We start from the raw sequence: 25,510 nt of genomic DNA on the forward strand, positions 1-25,510 counted from the left end.
GTAGATCAGAGGGGCTGAGGGCGAGGGCCTGGGGCAGGGGGATGAGGAAAATGGGGAGTGACTGCTAATGGGTATGGTTTCTTTTGGGGATAATGAAAATGTTCTAGAATTAAATAGTGATGATGGTTGCACAATTTTGTGAGCATACCAAAACCAAATGAATTGTGTACTTTAGAAGGACGAATCTGTTATATAAATAATAATTTTTAAAAATAGGGAGAAAAAAATCAAATTGCAGCCAGCACCTTGGCCTCAGGGAGGACGCCCTTTCTCTTTAGAGCAGTGGTCCTTCAAGTGCAGCCCCCAGACCAACAGAATCAGCATCACTGGGAAATTACCAGAAATGCAAATTCTCAGGCTCCACTCCAGACCTACATAATTAGAAATTCTGGGGATGGGGCCCTACAATCTGCGTTTTAACACACCCTCCAGGTATCCTGATGCATGTTCTTAAGAACCATCACTTCAGGGGAAACTTTCTATGTAAAAGGCCAGAAAGTAGATATTTTAGGCTTTGCGAGCCACGTACATAGAGTCTCTCTTACATATTCTTCTGTTACATATTTTTCTTTTTTATAACCCTTTAAAAATGTAAAAACCATTCTTAGTTCCCAGGCACAAAAAAACCCCACTGGATTTGGGCCCTTAAGCCGTTGTTTGCCAATTCCTGCTTTGGAGCAATATGGCTCCCGTCCTGGTAGTCCTGTGGAGCATCCAGCAAAGACAGGGGGATTTCTCCTCTGTAATACGGGAAATGAACAATGGCCTCTAGGCATCCGACAGGTTCCCCTTATAGTTGTGATACCCTCCCTCCACACTAAGGCCCAAGTCAGACCAGATCCTGCTTTCCACGCAGGCATTATTAACTCAGTCTGTAAAAGGGTCATTGTGCTCTTTCAAGAAATTTATTTAATTCACAGCGATGTCTTTTGAACAGTCAGTAAATTCTACTAGACAAAACTCATACAGACATTGATCTCAAGTAAGCCATAACAGGCCCGCCCCCGCCCCCAGAGCTTGAGAAATTGCCTATAGAATCCAACCTGGGAAGGGCGAGCAGCTGTGCTTTGCTGTGTGTCCTTTAAGGCTCTTTGGTCCTGGCTGATTTCCTCTTAGCAGTGTCCAAATAAACCTTCCCTTTCCTATTCAGTACACACCAGTCTTTGGTGTTTAACCCAATGGGCTGAGGAAGGGAGGCAGCCTGGAAATCATACCCATTACAATGTGGAGTTAATGCCTACATACATCCTTTTTACTCACAGTTAGTGGATTTATCTTTTAAACACAGAAGTAAAATCAGACATGATTTTAGGGCAGGAGAACAAAGTCAGTGTCAACAGACAGGGTTTGAAGCACCTGAAACTCTGCTGCCTCACACGGAGCTTTTTCAGCATGAAGAACTCCTGCGTGCCTGAGAAACTCAAGTTCAGCAGCTCTCCCAAAGAAGCTTTCGGACTAGGGGGCATGGGGAGGAGAATGAGGAAGAGAGCAGGAGAGCCCCAAGGTGACACAGACCTCTTCCCTAGCCCTTCCTGAGTTAGCTAGAATTGCATGGGTAAGAGGGTCCACAGCTTGAGAAGACGAGGAGGAGGGAAGAGGAACAGGAGCATCTCTTTGTCCCAGGGGCTCTTCCCTAATCTTGGCTGGAAACAGAATCCCAAAAGTTTCCTGATTTCTCCAAATGGTTTGCTTCAGTGTCCCCCCCAGGTCTCAGCAACTTCTCCCTGAGGGGGTCCTGGTCTCCAGGGGATGGGGGTGAAGGATGGAGCAGACAGAAGACTTGATCTTTGCTCCCCTTGTTCACCTTTATCCCCTGGAGTCCAATAAACCAGGTGCCTGGGTGGAAGCACGAGGCATCCTCCCGCCCCCTCCTCCCCACCGCCCCCCGCCAATCCACTCTGGCCTTCAGGCCATGTTGGCAAAGAGGAGTGAGGGCACAGGTATACACAGCAGCTAAGGAGGAGCTGGTGAATATGGGTATAGACTGGTCCTTGCTGGGATGGGGCATTTAGAGACCCTTATTGAAGTAGACATAAGGCACGAGTTCTCTATACTTGGCCCTGATGGTGTCTTGGAGCTCTGGTTCCAGGTAGGAAACTGGCAATTCACTGAGAAGAGAGGAGAAGGGGGTTATGAGCATGCACTTGGACAAGCAGCAAATTACCCTCAGATAAAGTCCATCTCAAATGCCACCTTTAAGAAGCCCTTCTGGATTTTCCATCAGAATTACTAATGGCCTCTGTATACCACAAAATGTTGCTTTTACTTCTATTCAGGCCTGACTCATTCTCCCTGGTGCTAAACTTCCATCTTCTGTACAAGATTACAAGCACAATGCTCAGAACACGGGAGATGTCTAGCAGATGACTAAGAAGTACCAAGATTACTAAGGAAGGGGAGACCGGCATCTTCTCAGTTTATATTCAAGCTACACCTGGTCTCCTGGAGCTAGTCTTCCCTCTGCATCCCAGTTTCATGCTTCCTTTCCCTTTTCCATCATCCCTACTCAACCCCTCCTCCCCTTCCAGGACACGCAAAGGAAGTAGAAATGTCCAAGTCGTCCACCCTCTGGCAAACGTGAGCCAGAATAGGTACCTACCTCCTTGCTCAATTTCAAAGGCCAGATCCAGCCAGGGGAGATGTATCTAATAACCCAAGGAGCAAGGACAGAAGGTCTCTTGTTCTTCCCCCATCTGCTCTCCAAGGCAGCCCTTGCTCCACTGGGAGGGAGCAACTCAGCTCTCTGCCCCTTGGAGATCTGTTTTGGTTTACCATTCACCTGGGGTTAAGAAGCCCAGAGTTTAGGCTGATAGGCATTTGTCCTTGGACAAATGATGCCCTTCCTGCCCCTCCCTCTCTCCTTCAGGACAGCAGGCAGGTCAGGGAGAGCAGAGACAGGCTGTTCAGTAAAACAAAGTGAAGAACGAAGAGCTGATACCATTTCTGTGGGAAAAGCCCACATGCCACTGGCACCATGAAGATGAGGCTGGAAGAAAGGAGAAACCAAAGTGTCAGGGGCAGGCCTGTGCACACCCCATCCCAAGCCCCCCAAAGGAAGGGGGAGATGCCCATTCCCCTGGCCTGCCTTCCAGCAGGCCCAGAGCTCCTCTCCCTCCAACCATTCTCCTGGTCTCCTCAGCAGGGATACTCATTCTGGCATGAGATAAAATCAGCGCCCCCTCCACCTCCCGTCCCTCACCCCACATCCACCTCTGGCGTTCGAGCAGATGAAGAAGATAACAGAATCACAAAGGAGCATGAGCAGCAGCCCTACAGACCACAAGTACCCGATGACATGCAGGGAAAGCAGTGAGGGGCAGAAACCCAACGTCCTGTTCCCGTATTCACTGAACACCTGGGCTGTCGGAGAGCAGTAAAGGGCAGTTTCTCCAACTTCACTGTACATACAGATAACCCGAGGAGCTTGTTAAAATGCAATGCTGATTCAGGAGGTTCTGGAAGGGCCTGAGAGTATTTATTTCTAATCAGTTCTCCGATGACATGGATCCAAAATCATGTCTTACAGGATCTGAGAATCTAACAGACCTGGGTTTGTATTCCAGCTTTGCCACGTACTAGCTGCGCAATCGTGGGGCAAGTCACCTTTGAAACAGCAGAGGGAGGACAAGAGTCCCTGCCCTGCAGGGTTACTGTGAGGATTAAATGAGATAACAGACGTACAGCACCCGGCCCATGGTAACCGCTCCTTCAGTAGTAACTCATTTAGCAGAAGATAGTATAGCATGATGTCAGACTGCCCAGGGTCCAATCTCGGCTCCAGCTATTACCCTTGGGCAAGTTGCTTCCTCTCTCTAAGCCTCAGTTTCTCCATTTGTAAAAGCAGATGATGACAGTCTATCAGTATACATACCTCTAGGGTTGAGGGAATTAAGTGCAATTATAGACGTGAAGCATTAGCATGCGAGAGACACAGAAAACATTCAGTACGTGTTAGTTGTTGTTGTCATTAGCCTTGCAAAGCACGATTAATGCCAGGACATGTCCAGTCAGTGGCAGGCACCTGTCATGACTTGTGGTGTCTTCCTCCTGGGTGAGGATGGGACACTTGATAGCCGGAGGCTGTCTCATCATTTTTGTCTCATCTTATTTACTTATTTACTTATTTATTTAGAGATGTAATTGACATGTAACATTGTGTAAGTTGAAGGTGTAGAACATGTTGATTTCATACACTTACATGACATGAGAACGACCACAGCATTAGCTCTATCATGTCACATAATTATCATTTCTTTTTTGTGGTGGAGTTGCCTCATAATTTTTGTCTCTTGTCTAAAACTGTTCCAGATTTAAGGTTAGAGGGGAGACCCTGGGACAGGAGGACACCCAAGCACGCAGCTTTCCACACAGATGTGTGCATAGAGCCTAGCGAGCCTGATGCCCTCAAAAAAGATGGGGCAACAGCCCTGTAGATGGACCACAGGTGTTCTGAGCTCGGATACTTTTGAAGTCAGGTAAGGGAGCACATGTTCTCCAACACGGGTGACACAAGAAGACAGATCTGGGGTGCCCCAGCCTCCATAGAACCCAAACCAAGAAAACACGTTACTCACAAGCACCCAGACAGCATAACCTGCAATGGGGCATGCAGGACCTTGACTTTCTGCACAAAAACAAACAAAAGAAAGACCCACATGGGACTTACCTACCTTAAGGTGAACCCCACGCCTGCCCTGCCAGCGATCAGCCAGCTAGAAACCCGGAGGCATGAAAGTCCTGGCTCTGAACGGGGAGAAGGGGGTTCTCCTTGCTTTCTGCAGACAAGGCCAAGAAACCAGGCATGGTGTCTGAAACGGGCAGCCAGCAGGGACTGGTGCGGGCCCTACTCGAGTGAGATGAAGGGTGGGAGCTAGAGGGAAGGGTAAGAGAGTCAAGAGCCCCCATGCACAGGTGTGGTTGGGGGACTCTGGGCAGAGACGACCCCAGTGAGAACCCCACTTACCTTCATGAAACACAGTTTCTCCAGCCTTTCCATGAGGACTGGCAGCAAGACTGGAAGAGACCAGGGGGAAGCTGGTGGGAGAGCTCTAAGGCCTTCCTCAAGACCCCTTTGCAAAGTCAGATCAGGGAGGAGTGATTCCCTCCTCTTCCCCAGAAGTTCCAGAAAATACTTTTCATTTGGGAGAAGAACAGAAGACTACATAGGCAGGGCTACCCCCGACCTCTCTCCCAAGTCCCAGCAGATGGGTGCTTCCCAAACTTGTCAACCTGCACACCTGCAGTAACAGGAGGACAAGTACCACAGGCCCACGGCACCCTTCTCACAACTAAAACTGTCTTTGAAGGCTCCTGCAAGTAAGTTTTGCTTCCTACTGTCATGCACCCCTGCTGGAAGCAAAACCAGGGCAGGGGATTTATTTTCTCTACCACTATCTCCCTAGCACCCCACAGTGTCCAGCACAATGAAGGTACTTAAGGAATACTTATTGAACGAATGTAACTATCTCCCCCAAATCTCTGATTAATTGATGTTCCAAGAACTACAGTGCGGTTCTCCTGTGGCTTTCAGCACTCAAGCAAACAGCGTGAGGAGCACAGTTGTAGAGGCTGGGGTCCCACCTCCCACCCGAAAGCTGGGTGTAGCTGAGGTCTCCACCACGTGTTCCAGGGTCCCCCAGGATGGGAGGGCTTCCCCATCTTACTCATGCCAGGGGCTGCCATGGTGATCCGAGAAATAACCACTTGGGTGATGCCTATGGCTGCAGCTCTCTGTGGGCAGAAAAGAGTAAGTTGTCAGGAATGACCTTATCCAGTATCCCCGGGCTGCACCAGAGGGCTGGGTCAAGGTCAGGGTTGTGGCTAAGTCTGAGATGGTAAAGGGGAACGGACGGGCCTGCCAGGGACTGAGTAACTTCACCCAACCCTCTCCTACCCAGCCAGACTTTTATGGTTTCAGGATCATAAATGATAGAGCAAGGACATGAGAAGCCTGTTGTGAAGAGAGAAATGTAAAGAAACTCGATGGGGAATGAGGAGGGAGGCAGGGAGAAGCCTTCTCAATCCTACAATGGAGCCCAGGCCCGCTCTGACCACCAAGGACAGGACAGTGTGGGAGAGGGGATTTTCTCCTCCTACCCCAAAGGGAGCCCTCTACTCACCCGGGACTGACCAATCTCATTGTCATTCCTGTCCTTCACACAGATGCCCTCGATGAGTTCCCTAAACACAGACAGGAGTTCCTGGATGTGAGAAAGGGGTGTGGGAAGCCTGCCAGCAATGTGACACACCAGGGGACCAAGGCCAGGGTACCCAAGCTCTAGGAAGCCACCTCCTGCAGCCTAGCCCTTTGGTCTTCCTTCTGCACTCCAAGGAATGCTATCTCAGAAGTGATCTAAGGACGTGGCTAAGAGAGCTAGCCCTGGGCCCAGACTGAATCCTGAAACTGCAGAGTAAGTGTATGCTCTTGAGCAAGTCTCCTAATCTTTCTAAAGACTCAGTTATCCTCACCTGCAAAATGGGGATAATCATGGCACCCACTTCATAGGACCTGGTGAGGATTAAATGGGGTAATGCCTGCAAAGCGCTTGGCCCAGTGCCTGACACAGAGTACTGCTCTGCAAACAGTAGCTGCTCTCATGATCATTCTCAGGCCAGTTCTTGACTAAACCCAAGCCCAGGTAGGTGACTGGGACTCACTCATTTGTTGGGAAGGAGCAGCTGGGTGGGAGAGGGAGAGAGGAGAGGAGCAATGACTATTCAGGTAGTATGCTCTTTCTGCAAGGTCTATTGTGATAAATTTCCATTTGCTGGTAATCCCAAGAAAATGTGGCTTGTGGATATTGGTGATGACGATGGAGGGGATGATGACAACAGCAGCAATAATAGCTAACACTTATGCAGCATTTGTTACATTCCAGGCAGTGTTTTGAGCGCTTTACATATATTACATCATTAAATTTTATAACAGAGGAACAGCTATGCTTTCTCTAGTCGAGAAACAAGAATGAGACACAACGGGTTTTTCCTTTTACCTTTCCTCTGTGAAGCTTAGAGCCGGGTGCCTGGAAAACTATCTACTCCTCTGGCTTCTTTCAAAGCTTCTTGGTCCTGTTCTATCTCTGGACACCTCACTCTGCTGCATTTCATTCTGTAAGCCATCCCCAGGGCTTTGGAAGTAGGCAGAGTTCACGACTTAAATACAGTTGTAGTAGAAAGGACATGATCTAGTATAAAACCCCACAGATCCACCCTATCCCCCGATCCCACACCATCCAAACAATGACTCCCTGAACACTCACCACAGATCAGACCTAAGTCACCCACCACTCCCGGGGCCATCACCGTTGGAGCAGCCAATCCTCAAGGACCCTTCAGGGGTGCAACCCAGCAGCCCTCCCCACACCCACCTCTGCCCCAGGAAGCCACCCGCTGCCTTGGTTTCTTGCCCCTCCCCTAACCTCATGGTTTGTAGGGAGGAAAAGGGATCCTTGTACTCACTGCTGTCTCATCATTGGAATGTTGACACAGTTAGCTGCGGCCACGGCAGCAAAAGGCACCCAGCGGCCCACCAGGGGTGGTGCTTTCTGTTGGTGAAAGGGAACAATGGGAGTTGCTCAGGCTCACTGAAAGATGGAAATGGAGAGGGATGAAGGACTATAAAACAAGAAATCAGACCTCGCTACTGCCACACATCCAGACACCAGTCTGGGAACCCAGACTCCCTCAAAGGCCCAAGAAAGACCAATCTGGGGACAGCCCTGCTGTATTTCCCACTTCTTCGCTGGGCTCTGGCCATACCCAACTAACCCAGTCTGGAGAAATGTCCCCTGCCTCGAGGAAGAGGTTTTCCCTAGGACTTTGCTGCCCCCTAGTGGCCACCGTGCCCACAGCAGCCCCAGACCATACCTTTGTCAACATGTTCATGCTAACAGCAGTGGCCACGGCAGTGGTTGTAGCTGAGATGTAGGAAAGGGCCATCTGCCTGGTGAAGGAGAGAGATGCTTGGGAGTGGGGAGCCCTGCAGGCTGAGGGCAAGACCATGGATTGAGTGAGAAAGTCTGGAAACGGGGCCTCATGCCTGAGAAGCTCACATGATCTCTCCCCAGCCTCATCTTGTGACCGGGCCCCTGACTCACGATGCTCCAGCCCCCTTGGTTTCCTTTCAGTACTTTAAACATGCCAAGCTCTCTCCTGCCTCGGAAGCTTTGCATGCTGCTGCTCCCTATCCGGGGAATTCTTCCTTGGGCTCTTGCCTGGCTAAATCCTTCTCCTTCAGAACTCAGCTGAAACGTCAGCTCTGCAGAAAGGACTTCCCTGACCAGCCGATCTACACAGACGCCCCTCTGCTGTTCTTGATCTTGTCACCCTGTTTATTTCCTTAATGGCAGCAATCACAGCCTGAGATTATTGTGCTTGTTTTCTTAAAAGACCTTAAATTCCCTGAGAATAAGGACCACACATCTCACTCAAATGGATCCCCAGCACCTAGAACCATGCCTGGCATATAAACACACTCAAGAAATATTTGCAGAATAAATGAATGAACACATTTTGAATTGGTCTAGGAAGAAGATACTCTCCTAGTCAGCCTAAGAAAATACTTCCAAACCCTGAAAAGGGAGACTTGGTCACCGGCCCAGGGAGGACTGATGGCCGGGAACCCTTCAGAAGGGCTGTACCTCCAGAGGCAAGAGGACAGCCACGTGCTCCAGACCCACATGGAGTTCAGGTCTCCATGACCTGAACCAGGGTTCAGTTCTCCTGGGGTTCAGCTCTCCTACCTGAGCGATGTGGGGGAAGCTGCATTCCTGTTGGTGTAGTTGACCAAGGCATTGAAGGACTGGTTCACCCACTGCCAGAAGATCACCGCCGGCATCGTCCTACCAGGAAAGGAGGCCCGGAGAACAGGAGAGACAGAGGGCTTGGTACACACCAGTCCAACCACATCACCTGCTATTCCCTCAACAGCTCCCATGCTGTTTTATGCACCTGAGCTTTTGCACAGGCTGGCCCCCTGCCTGGAATATCCACTCTCCCTACTTCTGTATGTGGTTAAACGCTGCTCTGCCTAGAGAGCACTTCTTCCTTGGAACCTTCTCGACCCTTCCACTGCCCTTCCTGAGACACAGTCAGCCATTCCATGCTCCCTGTTCCCACAACCCCACATTCTCCCCACAACCTACCACTTAGCAAGCTGGACTGAAACTGTTTACTTCCTGGTCTCCTCAACAAAACTGGGGGCTCCCTAAGGGGAGGGACTAAAGTCCTTATATTCCCAACACCTGGCCCAAGGCCTGGCTCAATAACTGGACAAATGGATGTGTCCAGGACGAGGAGGGAAGGAAGAGAGGAAAGGGGAGGAGCCACACATCCAGGAGCTGCAGAGAAAGTTTATTCTCTCCCCAACTGGCCTGAAAGGGTCTTCCCATTTTTTTAGTGGAATATTACATGATAAAAAATACATTAAATTACATTGTTTAATAAGTACTTTTGAAGAAGGAATTAGGATAGCTTATTCACTGAGCATTCCAGAGAGGACTGCCTCAGTTAAAATCCAGGCACCAATGTTTCCTGGCTGTGTGGACCTGGACAAATTACAGAACCTCTCTAGCATCTCAGTTCTTCATCTATAAAATGGAGATGATGATAGTACCTCTCAGTAGGGTTGCTGAGAAGACTAAAGGAGCTGGTATATGCAAAGAATTTAGCACAGTGCCTGGTATCTGGGAAGGGATCAATAAAGATGATGATGATTATTATCATAATATGGCTCCTTTTTTTTTAAATACTTTTTTTCACTCTTTCCAATCAAAGGTTATGAACACCTGTCTTGCCTGAAGACCTCCAGCCTCACGGTCCATTCTTAAGAGGAGGTAATTATAGTATACACACTTAGAAACCAGGTCAGGTTGGTTATGTCAGCATGGTTCTGTCCTCTGACCCACATCATCCAGGCAGCTGCACCTCTCACTGCCTGGCTCCCGGTTCCCACCTGTAGAACTGGAGCATGAAGCCGGTGATGATCATGCCACCAGGGACCTGGAAGGACATCCGCCCAATGACGTTCATCTTCTCCCCAGTGTCAGGGTGGAAGGCCGAGTCGTAGAGCTTCTTGGCATACAGCAGCTGCTCGACTTGGGTGCCTGGGGGCACGACCCCCGTCCTGCCACCCAAGGACAACAGGCAGAATTACCTCCCAGTCCCCCTGCCCTGAGTCACCCTGCTCTCACTTCTCCCTCCTTCCTGAGTTCTCTGCCTATTCCCTCATCTTTAGTCTCCACCTCCTCCCTAGGGGACCCATCAATGTCACCCCCGTGCCTCCAGCTCCCTTCCCCTAACCACTCACCTACTCTTCTCCACCATCACCTTGGCCCAGTCCAGCTCCCGCTCTGGTACCAGGACAGTGCGGGGGTCCGTGATATTGAAGAAATGCTTCACCCGCCCCAGGAAAGTGCGCTGGTCCCAACGGGGGGCATCGATGTTAAAGCCAGACACGTCACCTTCCATCTTGCTCATACACAAAACTGTGGGCTTAAGGAACAGAGGAAAAAGAAAGATTGTCTCCAAAATCAAAGCTTGCCCCAGAAGTCCTGAGCACCTCTCACTGTTGTAGACTGCCTCCTTTCACCAGCCACTAGCATCACCTGACTCAGCTTGGGGAGGTCCAAGTGAAAGGCCACCAGACTCAGCAATTGGGCACCAACATGTGTTTCTTGAGTGCCTGCTGGTGGCCAGTCCTGTGCTTGATCAGGCCATTTGGGAGACCGGGAAAAGGGACAATACAAGGCCTGTCTTTGAGGAGCTGAGTCTGACTGGGGAACGAGAGCCCATCCATGGAACAGTATATTTTATGTACAGCAACAGTAAGTACAGGAGAGGAGAGGAAGTACAGATAGGGGGGCACAGCAATCAAAGGGGGCTTCCTAGAAGAGGTGGAATGCAAGTGAGGCCCCAGAAGATAGAACGGATTTATCTGAAGGAGGTAGAAGGCATGGGATCACATTAAAGGTAAAACAATCACAGATAAAGGATGACATGAACAAGGCATAATCACTTTCCTCATTTCAGTGTGTTTTTGTGTGTGTGTACGTGCACACGTGGCGCATGCCAGCCCTGTGAGAGATCCCGGGCCATGGTTGTGACTGAGGTACCACACCTGCCCTCGAAGAGTTACAGAATGGGAGGCAAACAGACAAGTCAGTCAATAAGTACAGTAGTGTGAATAATGCTGTTGGCAGACACTGGGAGCAGTGGAAAGCCAGAGAAGAGGGATCTGAAACTGAGATGACCATATCTCCCAGTTTGCCTGGGGCTGCTGTCCTGGATAATTATTAACAGCACCCTTTTTTACTTTCAAAAGTGTCCAAATTTGGCCAATAAATTATATGGTCACCTTATCTCAAATGGATGAGGGATTCTGAACACGCTTTGTGAGAGCAAGAAATAAGCAATGTTTTGAAGGATGTGTAAATGCTAGATAGATGGAGGACAGGTATCGCAGGCAGAAAGAAGAGCCAATGGTGAAAGCACCCAGCGCCTATGGAAACCTGACAACGATGACAACAGCTAACACTTGCTGAGCTCTACTCTGTGCTAGACACTTTCCTTGGTGCTTGACAGGCATTTTCTGAATTCAGCTTCACAATAACCCTAGAAGACAGATACTCTTGAATTTAACCACATTTTATGGATGAGAAAACCAAGGCACAGATAAGTAACTTTACCAAGTCACACAGGCACTACCCAGTGGCAGAGCCAGGAGTTTCATTCAGCCTGATTTACTTCAGAACCCTTGCCTACAACTTGGTTCTGGAATCCATGACTCAAAAAGCTAAGGCAGGTCTGATATGTAAAAAGCTGGGAAGCTGTCACTCCTGCCTTCACAACAAGACCAAAGCTAACAAACTGAAGATCACCAACTCTTCTTAGACCCATCAGAGAACTGAGGTCACAAGGCAAACTACCACCTCCAACCTGGAGAGACAGGCAGCTACAGGGAATCACAGTTCCCCAGACGCAGAAGCCCGCCTTTGGGGCAGGGAGCACTGGAAAAGCTAAACTGTAATCGACAAATTGCTGGACGCTCAGTGTGGACAAGTTTGACTATTAAAAATTCCAGGAGGACTCGGTCTGGGGGGGGCCCACATTTTGGGGAGTTTTACCTCCAGGAGCCCCACCAGGTTCTCAGGGTGACGATCAGAGAAAAACCCCCTAGTGCTTTTGGCAGAGAGATGGGAAAAGTAGCCATTTGGAAGTACAGCCAGAGCCTTCTGTTCTTAACAAGGTCTGCCCTCAAAGGGAACTATTTTACCAGAATCTAACTGGCTTGGAGGCAGGAAAACACCCAACTCCAGCCCCTTCTAGCCTTCCTGTCTCACTTAAAGGGGTGAGGAGAGCCTGAAAAGCTCTTGTGAAGATCCAGGGGTGCAGGCTCCCTCAAAGACTGAGCCCTAATCATAAGACGCTCTCCCTCCCCTCACACTTCACCACAGCAACAACAGGGCTCCTGCATCATAACACGGAGAGCTAAACAACAACAGAAAGAACTGCAAGTCTCAGAACTTAAGAAGAAGGCTCCAGAAACTCAAAAGACAACCGGGGAGAGGAAATGTCAGCCTTTGACACTTAGACCTTCAGCAAACAATAAACACAGCCTAACTCCTCACCAGATAAACATAAAACCTCACACACATCTGGCTTTCAACAAAGAATTACAAGGCATACTAAAAGGCAAAAAACACAGTTTGAAGAGACAGATCAGAACCAGATGATAGAGATTTTGGAATTATCAGACCAGGAATTTTAAATAACTATGATTAACATGTTAAGGACTGCAATAGGAACATGGACATTATGCAAAAACAGATGAATAATGTAAGCAGAGAGATGGAAACCCTAAGAAAGAATCAAAAGGAAATGTTAGAAACCAAAAATACCGTAACAGAAATGAAGAATGGGGGCCAGCCTGGTGGCATAGTGGCTAAGCTCTCAAGCTCTGCTTCAGTGGCCCAGGGTTCACAGGTTTGGATCCCAGGTGTAGACCTACACACTGCTCATCAAGCCACACTATGGTGGCATCCCACCTACAAAATAGAGGAAGACTGGCATGGATGTTAGCTCAGGGACAATCTTCCTCAAGCAAAAAGAGGAAGATTGGCAACAGATGTTAGCTCAGGGCCAATCTTCCTCACCAAAAAAAAAAAGAAAAGAAATGAAGAATGCCTTTGATGGGCTCATCCATAGACTGGGCATGGCCAAGGAAAGAATCAGTGAGCTTGAATATGTATCAATAAAAAATTCCCAAACTGAAAAGAGAAAAAAGAATTTAAAAAACAGGATAGAATATGTAAGAACCTTGGGACAATTACAAAAGGTGTAACATACATGCAATGGGAATGCCAGAAGGAGAAGAGAGAAAAGAACAGAAGAAATATTTGAAATAATAATGACTGAGAAGCTTCCAAAATTAAAGACAGAATCACTGCAGAAAATCAAGACAAAGAAAATCAAGAAAGAACCTATCGATGGAGGAAAAAAACACTTTATCTATAGAGGAGCAAAGATAGGAATTACATTGGACTTCTCTTAGAAACCATGCAAGCAAGAAGAGAGTGGAGTGAATGAAATATTTATTGTTGGAAAAAAAAACTCATCTACCTAGAATTCTGTATCCAGCATAATTAACCTTTAAAAGTGAAGAAGAAATACAGACTTTCTCAGACAAACAAAATTGAGGAAATTTGTCACCAACAGACCTGACTTGCAAGATGTTAAAAGAAAATGACATAGATCATCATAGACATAGGATCTAGTTGAGAAAGAAAATGATATAGATCATCAACTAGGATCTATATAAAGAGTGCCAGAGAAGGAATAAATGAAGGTAAAATAAAATGTAATTCTTAATTGTTAACAGTTAACAAATAGATAACAGTTAATTCAAAATAATAATAGCAACAATGTATTTGGTGATTTTAGCTTACAAATAAGTGAACTGAATGACGGTATGTATACATATGCTATATACGCATATATATATATATGTGCAATATTTCAACGCTATTAGGAAAAGGAGGGAGGAATTGGGAATACTCTATTATGAGGTACTGGCCCTACCAGTGAAGTATCGTGTTATTTGAAAGTGGACTTGGATTAGTTGTAAATGTATATTACAAACTCTAAGGCAACCACTAAAAAAATTTTCAAAAGAAGAATAATCAACATGCTAAGAGAGGAGAGAAAATAAAGTCCCATAAAAAAGCTACAGCTTTTGAACTTTTGCCTGAAAATTTCAGGAGGCCATTAAAAGATTTTAAGAAGAGTGACAAGATCAGATGTGTAGTTTAGAAACAACACCTTGGGCAACTGTTTGAGAATAAACACAGTGTGTTAGGACCTCATAGGAGGCAGGGAGACCAGCCGGAAGGGAATCCCAATAATCCAGGCAAGAAGAAGTGGGGCTCCAATGAAGCCAGATGCACCAGAACAGAGACAGCGAACAAAAGGAGAGAACCTGTTCAAGCAGCAGAATCTGAGGACTTGCTAAGCGATTGGGTATAGGAGGAATATTCTCAGTCAGGGCTCAGCCAGGGAAGTAGAATATATACATACCCTTTATATGCATGTATATACATATATATATATGATATTGATAAATATATAAAAATTGATACAGTACAAGGAATTAGCTAACTGGCTTACGTAATTTTGGGAGCTGGCTAAGCAAGCCTGAAGCCAGCAGGGCAGGGAGTTAGGATGGGACCATCCTGGGGGAAGGAGAGCAATGCAGGCCCAGCTGTGGCTCGAGTCTCTGACCCGTGGGGGGCCTAGCCCTCTTTTAAAGGGATTCCGTCGGATTAAATCAGGCCACCCAGGATAATCTCCCTTTAGATTATCTCAAAGCCAACCAATCAGGGACTTTAATTATATTTGCAAAATCCCTTCACCACAGAACCTAAATTAGTGTTTGATCAAATACCTGGGAGAAGGTGTGTGTATGCCACAAAATGGTGACTTCTCCCTCAGCCCACTTTGAGTGGAAACATGCCAGAGAGGGGATCCTGGGGGGTTTCATTTGGCCTAGCCAAGTAGACACATCACAAGAATCTAGAGTGATACCTAGGGTTTCTGACTTGGGCAATAATGTGCTGAGAGAGAGAATGTAGAAAAATAGGCTTTAAGGGAGAAAACAGTGAGTTTGATTTTCCACGTGTTGAGTTCCAAGTGCCATGGGACTTTTTTTTAAATTGAGATATAATTGGCACATAATATTATATTAGTTTCAAGAGTACAACAGAATGATTTGATATTTGCATATATTATGAAATGATCACCACAATAAGTCTAGTTAACATCCGTCACCATACATAGTTACAAAGTTTTTTATTATTGTGATGAGAACTTTTAAGATCTACTCTCTTAGAAACTTTCAAATATGCAATACAGTATTATTAACTATAGTCACGCTGCTGTACCATGGGACTTTTTTTTTTTCTCTTTGCTGATGAAGATTAGCCCTGAGCTAACATCTGTGCGAATCTTCCCCTACTTTATATATGGGTCGCCACCACAGCATGGCTGACACAAGTGGTACAGGTCTGTGCCCGGGATGCAAACCCCTGAACCCAGGCCACCAAAGCAGAATGCACTGAACTTAATCACTATGCCACAGGGCTGGCCCCACCATGGGACTTTCTTAAATGCAATAGGTGGTCACCTGTATCAGGTTCTTAACAAATGCTATTCTCTGTCCAGAATGCTATTCCTTCCCCTCGTCACTAAATAACACCTACTCATAACTTTTTTTTTATAGGAATAATGTTCAGATTTAACTCTATATCTTCCGTGACTAGGTCATTTGTCTTTTTTCTTGAAAATATCACCTTAACTGAGGATTTTCCATGTACATTAAATTACAAGTTCACAGGCACAGCTTGAGCAAGATTTTAAAAGCTATCTTCTTGAGTTATACGATGATCTAAATCCAAAGCACTCACAGAATTGAGCAAACAAAGCCAGTATTTGCATATTAGGGAAAGGAAACGCATTGCTGATGGAAGCCACAGATCTAATAAAAAATGTTTGTTTTTTGTGCCTGATCTTTTATTTTTTTATTTATTTTTTCCTTCTTTTTCCTCCCTAAAGCCTTGGGGACATAGTTGTATATTCTAGTTGTAGGTCCTTCTGGCTCTGCTACGTGGGATGCCACCTCAACATGGCCTGATGAGTGGTGCCATGTCCATGCCCAGGATCCAAACCAGTGAAACCCTAGGCCACTGAAGCAGAGCGCACGAACTTAACCACTCGGCCACGGGGCTGGCCCAAATTAAATGTTTTATATTAGGTGGTAAATGAAAGAATTCCACTCAAGACCACCACCTCAATAAAAACCCTTGGGTTTGGACCATCCCGGTGGCACAGCGGTTAAGTGAACACGTTCTGATTTGGTAGCCCAGGGTTCGCCGGTTCGGATCCCAGGTGTGGACATGGCACTGCTTGGCAAGCCATGCTGTGGTAGGCATCACACATATAAAGCAGAGGAAGATGGACACAGATGTTAGCTCAGGGCCAGTCTTCCTCAGCAAAAAGAGGAGGATTGGCAGCGGATGTTAGCTCAGGGCTAACCTTCCTCAAAAAAAAAAAACAACAAACCCTTGGGTTATTGCAGCAAAGGAAGCAAGGGAAGTTACAGCAAAGCTATCTCAGAATAAATAGCAGCCTTAAAAGCAGATGCATTAGCAAATAATTTCAAGGACTCTAGCTATCCCCCCCAAAAAAGTAGCCTTTTGCTCTCCAGAGACAGTCTAGAGTTACCCACAAGGACGCACCTACCCATCCTTCAGATCTCGGCTTAAACCTCCTTTCCGCAGAGAATCCTTTGAAGGACCCCTTCCTTCCTCCCAGGCAGCTAGATCAGGTGCTCTGCTGTAAGCTTTCTTGGCTCCATACTTTGTCTTCAGAGCTATGCCAGTTTGTCGCAATACTGTGTGGTTTTATCTTACTTAATGCCTACCTTCCCACCAGGCCATAAGCTCCTTGAAGCCAGAGGTTGCGTCCATTTTGCTCACCCCCGTGGCCTCAGTGCCCAGCACAAGAATTCAAGTATTTGCTGACTAAGAGGTCCAGTTTGTCAGCAATTGGATATTTAGGCTTAAAAAAAAGCACAGAGGTCTGGGTTAGAAAGAAAACAGTGAGTCAGCAGCATTGAGGTAGTTTAAGTTTTCCAGTGAGAATACATAGAAGAAGAGTAGAGCTGAGGACGTACCCTGACAAACCACTATATTTAAGAGACAAGAAGAAAAAAGGAAGCCAAAAAAGATGAGAAAGAACAACCAGAGAGGCAGGAGGTAAGAGTAAGCAACAAATGGGGTAAAGGGGGAGCGGTGGTCAGTTTTTAGATTTTTTGTTAGGGTGGGAGACATGTCGCAAGTTGATATGCTGGGGGTAAGTCATTGCCCCGGGAGGAAGAAGCCCGGCGTGGAATCTGCGTAGCACCCTTGCCCAGCCCTGACTCACCCACTGAGCGGCAACCCCTGAAGAAGTCAGCAGCCAGACAGCAAGTGTCCACTGCCGGAACTCCAACTTCAGCCTCTCCTGCTCCACCACGGAGCCCAGGAGAAAGCTCTGGGCCCTGCCCTCCAGGGACAGGCTGACTTGGCCTCCTGCAGGCTGGTTCAAAGACCGAAGGCATTGCACCCAGTCCTAACTGAACCCAGGAGTGGGAGGGGAAAGAGTTCACTTTCCTGACTCTGCACGAAGCCAAAAGGAGTCGGCCTGGCCAGCAGATCACACACCGCCTTGGCTTACAGAGGCCCATGCTCACACCCGAGGGAGACAGCCCCATGGAGCAAAACGCTATGCCACCCCCACCTCAAAACACACACACACACACACACTTCTCGGACATCTCTCTCCACCCTCAACCCAACAACTCAGCACTGGAAAGTCCTCTGTCTTTCACAATGGAAGCACTTCTACCACGTCGCGGTAATCATTTGCTAAGTTATGCAAGGACCTCTGCCTTCACTACGGAGGTCAGGATGGGACCTGCGCGTCCCTGTCTTATGTAAAACATAAGGCCAAAAACACCAATCTAAATTCATGTCTGGAACACTTCCCCCCACACCATTGCCCTCAATGGGGACAGTTTTGTGCTTCCTTCAGGGCAAAATCAAGCCCTTCGGTTACATACTCCCAAAGCGTCCTGTCCTCCTTTGCGGCATGCCGGGCTTTTGTGATTGTCACTTTCTCGTTATTTAAAGTTATCTGTGTAAAGTCTGCCTCCACTGACAGATCGTAAGGTTCATGCTGTAGCGCTCACCTGTCCTCTAAAAATACTTACTGCCTGCCTGAAATGCATTCCAACTTGTTCTGGGGTTCTCTTGGCATCAAGGATGTCACCTCTGTTAATTCAAACTCCGAACCTGCCTTGGTTACACAAGTAAGAGCTGCCTTGCTTTCACAAAGCTGCAAATTGTCTACCCCACCTATACTGGGTCCTATCTGGTCTCTAAGTTTTCTTGCACAGTTACTCTCCCTCTTCCCACATAAGCCACAACTAGTACTCCCTAAAAAGTTCACTCTCATGTCCAGGGTGGCCTCACTTTTGAAGGAACATGGTTCCAACACTACTGGGAACAAGGGAGGAAAGGAAAATCAATCAGGTGATTGACCGATACCTCCCTTTCCTTCTGGGATTAGAGAATGTCACAGGTCAAAGACGTTAGGGATCCAAGATCTCAGTTTACAGAAGAGGAAACTAACACCTAGACAGGTTCACACTGATTGAGCCAGCATGCTGAGCATCTGTGCCACACACGTTCCTGCGCTAAGCACTGTGGCAGACATGACAGCTGAACAACTAACAGATGCAGTCCTGTTTATCCATCCAAAAACCTAACAATAGCTAGGGCGTTATTTTCCCAAGGTCAAAAGGCTTAGGGTCACCTAGATAGGTCCTCTATCAGCTACAGGGTGCTTATCTTAAGAAGGAAAGAAAGAGGGGCCGGCCCGGAGGCGCAGTGGTTAAGTGAGCACGTTCCGCTTCAGCAGCCAGGGGTTCGTCAGTTCGGATCCTGGGTGCGGACATGGCGCTGCTCATCAGGCCATGCTGTGGCAGACGTCCCACATATAAAGTAGAGGAAGATGGGCACAGATGTTAGCTCAGGGCCAGTCTTCCTCAGCAAAAAGAGGAGGATTGGCAGCAGATGTTAGCTCAGGACTAATCTTCCTCAAAAAAAAAAAAAAGAAGAAGAAGAAGAAGGAAAGAAAGAAAAAGAGAGGGAGAAAAAAGAGAAAAAAACAAATAACCTACTACCTCTCCTGAAGTAATGCTCATCCTTCCAGAGAGAGCTGATTTTCTCTGGCAAACACTATCAGAGCTCGCACAACAGGCTTCCAAACCTCCTCTGGGATATAACCTCTTGCAAGGGCGGTGTGTGGGGAGAAGTCCCAAGATTTCCCTGTTTGTAGCCCCAGGTAGGGAGAGAGAGAAAATATGATCGCTGGTACTCACATCACAGGAAGATCTAGGTGGCCAAAGACCCAAGAAGGTCAGCCACAAAGACTGCTGAGATAGGCGAAGGTTGGTGGCAAGGCTGCCTACTAGAAAAATTTGGAGAATGAGACTAATAATTAAAGGAGCTGGCCCAGCTATATGCCTACGTCCACTCACGTGACTCCAAGGCACCGTGACGTTAGACACCAGACAACTTAGAAAGAGAAGGCTGTCTTGCCTTTTTCAAAAAAGAATCAACAGGCTGGAGATGGGTGGACTGTAGAAGTGCATGTGTATTCCAGTGAGAATGGAACTAACCATTCATCTTACACCTTAGTCAAGGTTCTGAACTGTGTCTTCTCTCCAAGGATCTGAAGCAGGTACGCAGGTAGCAGATGTTTAAACAATACTTTAGTTGAATGTATAAATAGCTAAGCACCATTCAGGGAAAATGTGCCTTCATTCCAATAGTCTTAATTAGGTTGGAAAGCCTGCTGGCAGGAAGAGGGACAAAGCCCAAAAATCTAGATGAGACTATATTAATAATAGCTTAGCCTTATATAGCACTTCCTATGTGCCAGGCAATGTTCCATGTACTTGCCATATGATAATTCACATAACCCTCACAAGAACCCAGTGAGGTAAGAGCCACACACATCTGCAAACCTCCAGGTGTATCATCCGTGCCCATACTTTATCAGCTCTTAAAACTTCGGGATTTACATCTCAAATTTAAACCACTCTGTTCCTTCTACCTGGACAATACAGTAGTGTTTAAAAGCACTTTCTCAAGAGTGAGAAAGAACTAAGTTCAAGTCCCGACTCTTATCGCTTAAAATAACCAGTGTATCCCTTAAAACAACCAATTTCTAGGGTTGTGAGAATGAAACAAAATCTTGTACGAAAAGCATTTCACTAGGAAGGATGTAATTTCCATAAGGGGAGACTTTGTCCCCGCTCTGTCTGCCGAGTCTAGAATACGACCTGGCACATACGTGATAACTCTTCTTCCCGTGCCCTGCAGGGGAAGGAGTGGGGGTAACACCTCCCAACTCACCCAGAAGCCCTCTCGTTCTTCCTTGCCTGGAACTGCAGGCCCATTTCTGCCTCCTTTGGGATTGCCGAGGGCGCACCGCCTGGTCCAACGTAGCTTAGCAAAACCTAGCCATTCCAAAACGCCTTGCACCCCCGCTGTCAGCTCACTTCAGCGCTCAGGACCAGTCTCCAGGGTGCTTCTTGCCCTCCGACAGACATCCTCCCACCAGCGGGACTCTTCCATCACGGACTCTAACACAGGTGTGTGAAGATGGGTGCGCAACCCATAACACCCCTGCACCTCAGCCTGGCACTCGAAAGCGCCGGGGGTCCTCAGGGAGACGTCCATGGGCAGCCCCAGGCCACTCCTTGCGCCACGTGGCTTCGGCAGGTGGAAGCCCAGCCCGCACAGCAGCCCAGCCCGCGCCGCAGCCCCGCCCGGGTAAAGTCAGGACTGAAATCCAAGCTCCCTCCCGGGATGTGGGGACTGACAATAGATGCGGCGGACGGCCTCCTCCCAAGACCCCTTACCTGGTCCCGAGAGGAATGTACTGAGGCAACTGCCACCAGACAGCCCGCGCTGGAAGTCAGGCGTGGATGCACTTCGGGCCACCGCCCAGGAACCGCCCCTTGCCCCGCCCCCACACGCCTTCTGCCTGACCAATCTCAGGCCCGGCGGCCCCCGCCAGCCACGTGGGAGAGCCTTCTCCATTCCCCGGGTCTCTATAAGTCAGCAGCCGCCTCTCGCCTGCGCAGTTGGCGGGGGCGCGGGGGGGGGGGGGGCGGGAGGGAGAGACACCTTGGCGCGCTTGCGCACTTCGGAGAAAGCGGAGCTGGACCCCGCCCCGTCCTGCTGCTGTGCTCCTCCGCTGTGCGTGCGAGAGACGTCGGGGGCGGCGCCGCAGCAGTTGCCCCTGGTAACGGGGGAGGCCGCCGGAGGAGGAGGAGGAGGAGGAGGGACTCGACGGGAGGATGGTGAGTGTGGGGGCTTGGGCCCCCGGAGCTGGCCGGTCAGCCCCCGCCCGTCCCCAGGCCCAGGGCGGGGCACTGAGCTTAAAGCCAAGGAGGGAATGGGACGGCGCTCAGCCTGCTGTCTGGGTCCTAGATTGGTTTTGGGGGGTGGCGGGGAGCCCCGAGGGAGACCTGGGCCTGGGGAGGAAGGCGGGGCTTGCAAAGGGTCCGAAGCTGAAGGAAGGGGCTGGAAGTGTGCGTGGCTGTCCGCGTACGGAGCCCGGGCTCCATCATTACTCTGGGGACTGGGATGAGGGCGGATCTGAGGAGCTGCAGAGAGCAGCCTCCTCACGCAGGCTTAGATCTTCCCAGGGAATCGGCCTCCCCACGCCGCCGGGGGGTCCGCCGGGGCCGGGCCAGAAGCGGGGAGAATGGCCAGCCTTACTGTCTTTGAGGTCGCCCTGGCGGTACCAGAGGAGATAGTAGCCTCGCTCTCCTCTTCCTCGCTGAGTGCGGGCCTCTGGGGGGAGGGGTGTAAATCCCAGAACACAAAGAAGTGCCGCTTGGAAGGGATGCCTGGTGGATTTTACGCCGCCTCGGTGACTGCATGGCGGGCGCGCTTCTGCAGTCCCGAGTTAGTTACTTGCTGAGGGTTCTGCAAAGTCTGGTTGTTGGTGATGACCAGTGTTCCCTTCAGTACTTAATCCGTGTTGATGGAGGCAGATTTGCTGCCTGGTCCCTAGTATTTCCTTCGGAACCTATTGCAACCGTCTTTTGCATATGAACACACCGGAACCAAAGGTCTTCATCTCGGCTTGGGGTCTCCAAACTAAAAAGAATGGGAAATTAAAACTGAAGCGTGGCCGTCAATTTGAGGCAAGCCTTTTCTCTGTCAGACCTAATTAAAGCTTTCCCAAATGGTGAATTCTGATGTGCGGCAGATTTGACCGTTGACACTCTGTTCCTTGTTGATTTCTGTGCACTTAGTTGGAGGATGTTAAAATGAAATTGAGTAGATTTAGAGCTAGTCAGAGAAAATATGATTTTTAAGTATTTAGAGCAGATTGGTTGGCTTACCAGCTGCAGGGAGCCAGCCCTCAAACTTATAGTTACTTCCCTACACCAACCCCAGTCCTTTTTTGACTTTCCGAAATGTTGAACCACGTCTGTTGATTTATGAAACAAGAAAAAGCTAGATGTCCACAGGAAAAAAAAAATACCTGTAGCTTTCGTCAGATTATGCAAAGAGTGAATTTTGATAGAAAAAAATCTCAATTGATTTTACATTGTCAGATTGTTAAAGAAGTAGAATTATTTGATCTGAAGTTGTCAGTCCCATTTCACACTTGCTACATTGCAGTTTTATTAACCTCAGGCGAAACAGATTTTTACATGTTTTCTTTTTATTAATCGTTTATACATGAGCTGTCCATTTAAAGGCTAATTTTTTCTCAACAAATGAGTACAAATGTAAATATTTACACAGAAAATAACTAGAATTGAAATGAAAAGACATGCCAAGCCAACAGAGAATGAGATATCATGAATGAGTTGGCTAACTTTTCCCAGTTTGTTTATCAATTAAGTGGACTATGTAATTTCATGATTGTTTAATTTGTAATTACAGGCCACAATAAATTAACCACTTCTCGTGTTTCCAGGTGCAGATTGACACTGTATACAACAAGTTGACAGTGTATACAACACTGTTGTATACAACTGTTGTATTCAATGATCAAGACAGATTTTGTTTTACTTTTTCTTTTTTCCTAAAAGGAACAATAAGAAATTAGGACAAATTCTTTTGGATTTTTTATCTGGTTTCCCAAATACATTTTCTTCTCTGTCTCCAAAAGTGTGAGCTATTCTTAGAACTGAAAGTGGAACGCGGAATTTAAACGGTCAGTGGTGTGATTCAGTGTGTCACATCTGGTATCCCGTGAGCCCCCATGGTAACTGTACTGCTGAATAGTGAGTCTCAGGTTTTGGGGGTTTTTTTTAAAGCCTTCAGCTATGACTAATACATAATTTTTTTTTTAATTTGGCATACTACAACAAAAACCCATTATTGGTTTCTCTGAACATTTGGGGTAAATTATTTTACCCCTGACTTACGATCCCAAGTCCTTGGTGAAATACTAAAATGACAGTAATTTAGTGCATAACTAATCATTGTTATTTAATAGATGACTCATTCAGGAATTATTTATAGAGTACTTTTTACACATATGTGAACCTAGTGGTCATTATCAAGCATGTTCAACATTTAAAGATTGTTCCCAAGATTGTTTTCTGGTCAGAAAATGGTCAGTGAAAAGTAAAAAGAAATAAATACAACTACTGTTTTGAGTACCTGTTATGCACCATGCTTTACGTATATTACCTCCTTTAATCTTCATAGCATTTTTCTTGAGATATAAGTATTGTTCCCATTTTCTAGATGACTCTGTGCCAGGGGTTACACATAGAGGGAAGTTGACAAGTCAGTGAAACTGCAAAGTCCATGTGTTCCTTTCTTTAGAACTCTTGTGAGTGGGAACCTACTCTTCCTGAGGGGATGCCCATATTTTGTTCTTCTGGAAACATTGTATTTATTTAGTAGCGAGATGAGAAGAAAGAAGAAAAGGTTTGGGTGAGGTTCTGCCTGTCAAAGCTCTGGGAGTTCCTGGAAATTAAGGTCTCTCTCAGCAGCAACAATTTTTTTGTTAGTTTAAAGAGGTAAAAATGAAGTCATTTCCATTTAAGCTAGTTATGGGGAGTGAGTGTACTTGACAGTTTGCTTACTAGTTTTAATATTTACGTTTTAGCTGCTCCTCACAGCCACGTATATTATCCGTATACCAACACATTCCTCTCTCCCCTTCTCCACCCCAGTTTCTCTGAATGACCTAGTGTGCATCGTTTTAGGTCAGTGCGCCATGCCTCTGCTAGTAGTTGAGTTTAAGCTGATTTTGAGGCAGATAAAATGTCTGTAGTCAACAGCACATCTATTCATGATTTGCCTGTAGAAAAGTTTGTTTAAATGTTCTGTGGCTGAGTCAGACCATTTCTGTCCACCAGGGTGCAGACAACTTGTATATATGCATGCTGGTCACGTACAATATACAATTAACTAAAGTTCTGGTTTCTTAAATTGCCTTTATTTCACGTCATAGGAGTATAAATCCTACATAAAGATCATTTCTGCTTTGCTCACTATTGTAATTGGAGCACATTATGGGTGTTTAATGATGAATGAGTGAATGAATGGCTATTTTGACCAAAAATACACTTAAAAAATTCATTTCCTTGTATTTATATTGCACAACTCAGCCCCATAATAAAAGTAACTTCTAATAGCTGTCTCACTTCATTTGACATTTAAAATAAAGTATGGACATATATGGATGGAAGCATAGAATAGACTTAGTCTGCTCTGTTTCGTCCAGCCTCTTAAATCAGCTTACTTTGTACCTTTCAGGCAGAACCCTGGTATCTATAAATATCCTCTTCCCTATTTAGCAAACCCTGATAATCCTGTGATCCTCTGTCCTCAGTAGTTGGATTAATATGATGCTGTATTGTATTTGCATTTGTCTTCCCTAGACCGTGCTTGAGATGCCATTTATCATCTTGCTTGAGGAATATATTAACTGAACTTTCAATTTCTCTGTAATTTCGCTTAAAGGTGAAATGTGTGAAGTTATCGTTTCTTGATGAAGAAAATCACTCGTTAGAAATGCAGCAGTCTTGTTTTTTATACCGTTAGGTGAATAAAGTTTAGCTATGGTTAGAATCGTTTCTTTCTCATCTGTGCCTTGCTTCTCCTTTGAAGATGAAGAAAACTTATGTTTTTCTTTTAATTATTCAATTTCAAAAATTAAAAAGTCTCAGCCTGAAGAATGCAGTATTTTTATTTACTGATTTTTTCAAAGAAGGGACAGATGAGGGAAACCCTAAAACGTTACATTCTGAACCTTGAAAATGTTTCATGGAAAACAGACCTTTTTTCACGATTTCTATGCCAGTAGATAATAGACGAGAAGAACTTTATTGCACTGTCATTTCATGTACTAATGTGATAAATTC

The 25,510-nt window shown here is 46.8% G+C and overlaps 2 protein-coding genes across 12 annotated transcripts in view; one reads left to right on the top strand and one right to left on the bottom strand.

The window, feature by feature from the left end:
• Positions 1 to 886: 886 nt before the first annotated feature.
• Positions 887 to 21,264, bottom strand: SFXN2 (sideroflexin 2). 11 transcript variants are annotated; one of them, XR_546666.2, is made up of 12 exons: positions 21,023 to 21,256; positions 10,307 to 10,491; positions 9,953 to 10,123; positions 8,742 to 8,840; positions 7,867 to 7,942; positions 7,459 to 7,544; positions 6,120 to 6,180; positions 5,664 to 5,730; positions 4,964 to 5,013; positions 4,575 to 4,624; positions 2,780 to 2,986; positions 887 to 2,108 (listed from the first exon to the last, which is right to left on the bottom strand). XR_546666.2 is itself a non-coding variant. In XM_008530951.2 (12 exons), the coding sequence occupies exons 2-12, from the start codon at positions 10,474 to 10,476 to the stop codon at positions 2,009 to 2,011; spliced, it is 978 nt and encodes a 325-aa protein (XP_008529173.2). In that variant the 5' UTR covers positions 10,477 to 10,491; positions 21,023 to 21,264; the 3' UTR covers positions 887 to 2,008. The 11 variants fall into 11 exon arrangements, 7 of the variants coding, with proteins under 7 accessions (XP_008529173.2, XP_070413469.1, XP_008529174.2 ...); XR_011522217.1 differs by lacking the exon at positions 21,023 to 21,256 and adding an exon at positions 20,514 to 20,743; XR_011522214.1 differs by lacking the exon at positions 21,023 to 21,256 and adding an exon at positions 17,476 to 17,938.
• ARL3 (ARF like GTPase 3) overlaps positions 21,176 to 25,510 on the top strand; it is a 32,647-nt gene continuing 28,312 nt past the window's right edge. The window contains exon 1 of the mRNA XM_008530955.2: positions 21,176 to 21,466. Within this exon, the coding sequence (XP_008529177.1) occupies positions 21,464 to 21,466 (3 nt within the window). The 5' untranslated portion in view covers positions 21,176 to 21,463. The remainder of the gene's footprint in view (positions 21,467 to 25,510) is intronic.

This window comes from Equus przewalskii, chromosome 1 (assembly GCF_037783145.1).
Source record: "Equus przewalskii isolate Varuska chromosome 1, EquPr2, whole genome shotgun sequence".
Taxonomy (NCBI): domain Eukaryota; kingdom Metazoa; phylum Chordata; class Mammalia; order Perissodactyla; family Equidae; genus Equus; species Equus przewalskii.

What these genes read in the sequence shown, in the direction of transcription:
- SFXN2 (XM_008530951.2), bottom strand. Translation starts at nt 10,476, where the DNA reads ATGAGCAAGATGGAAGGTGACGTGTCTGGCTTTAACATCGATGCCCCC. An exon ending in GCATGAACATGTTGACAAAG is followed by an intron (nt 7,545 to 7,866) that starts GTATGGTCTGGG and finishes TTTCACCAACAG; the next exon opens with AAAGCACCACCCCTGGTGGG. An exon ending in ATGAGATTGGTCAGTCCCGG is followed by an intron (nt 5,731 to 6,119) that starts GTGAGTAGAGGG and finishes TTCTGCCCACAG; the next exon opens with AGAGCTGCAGCCATAGGCAT.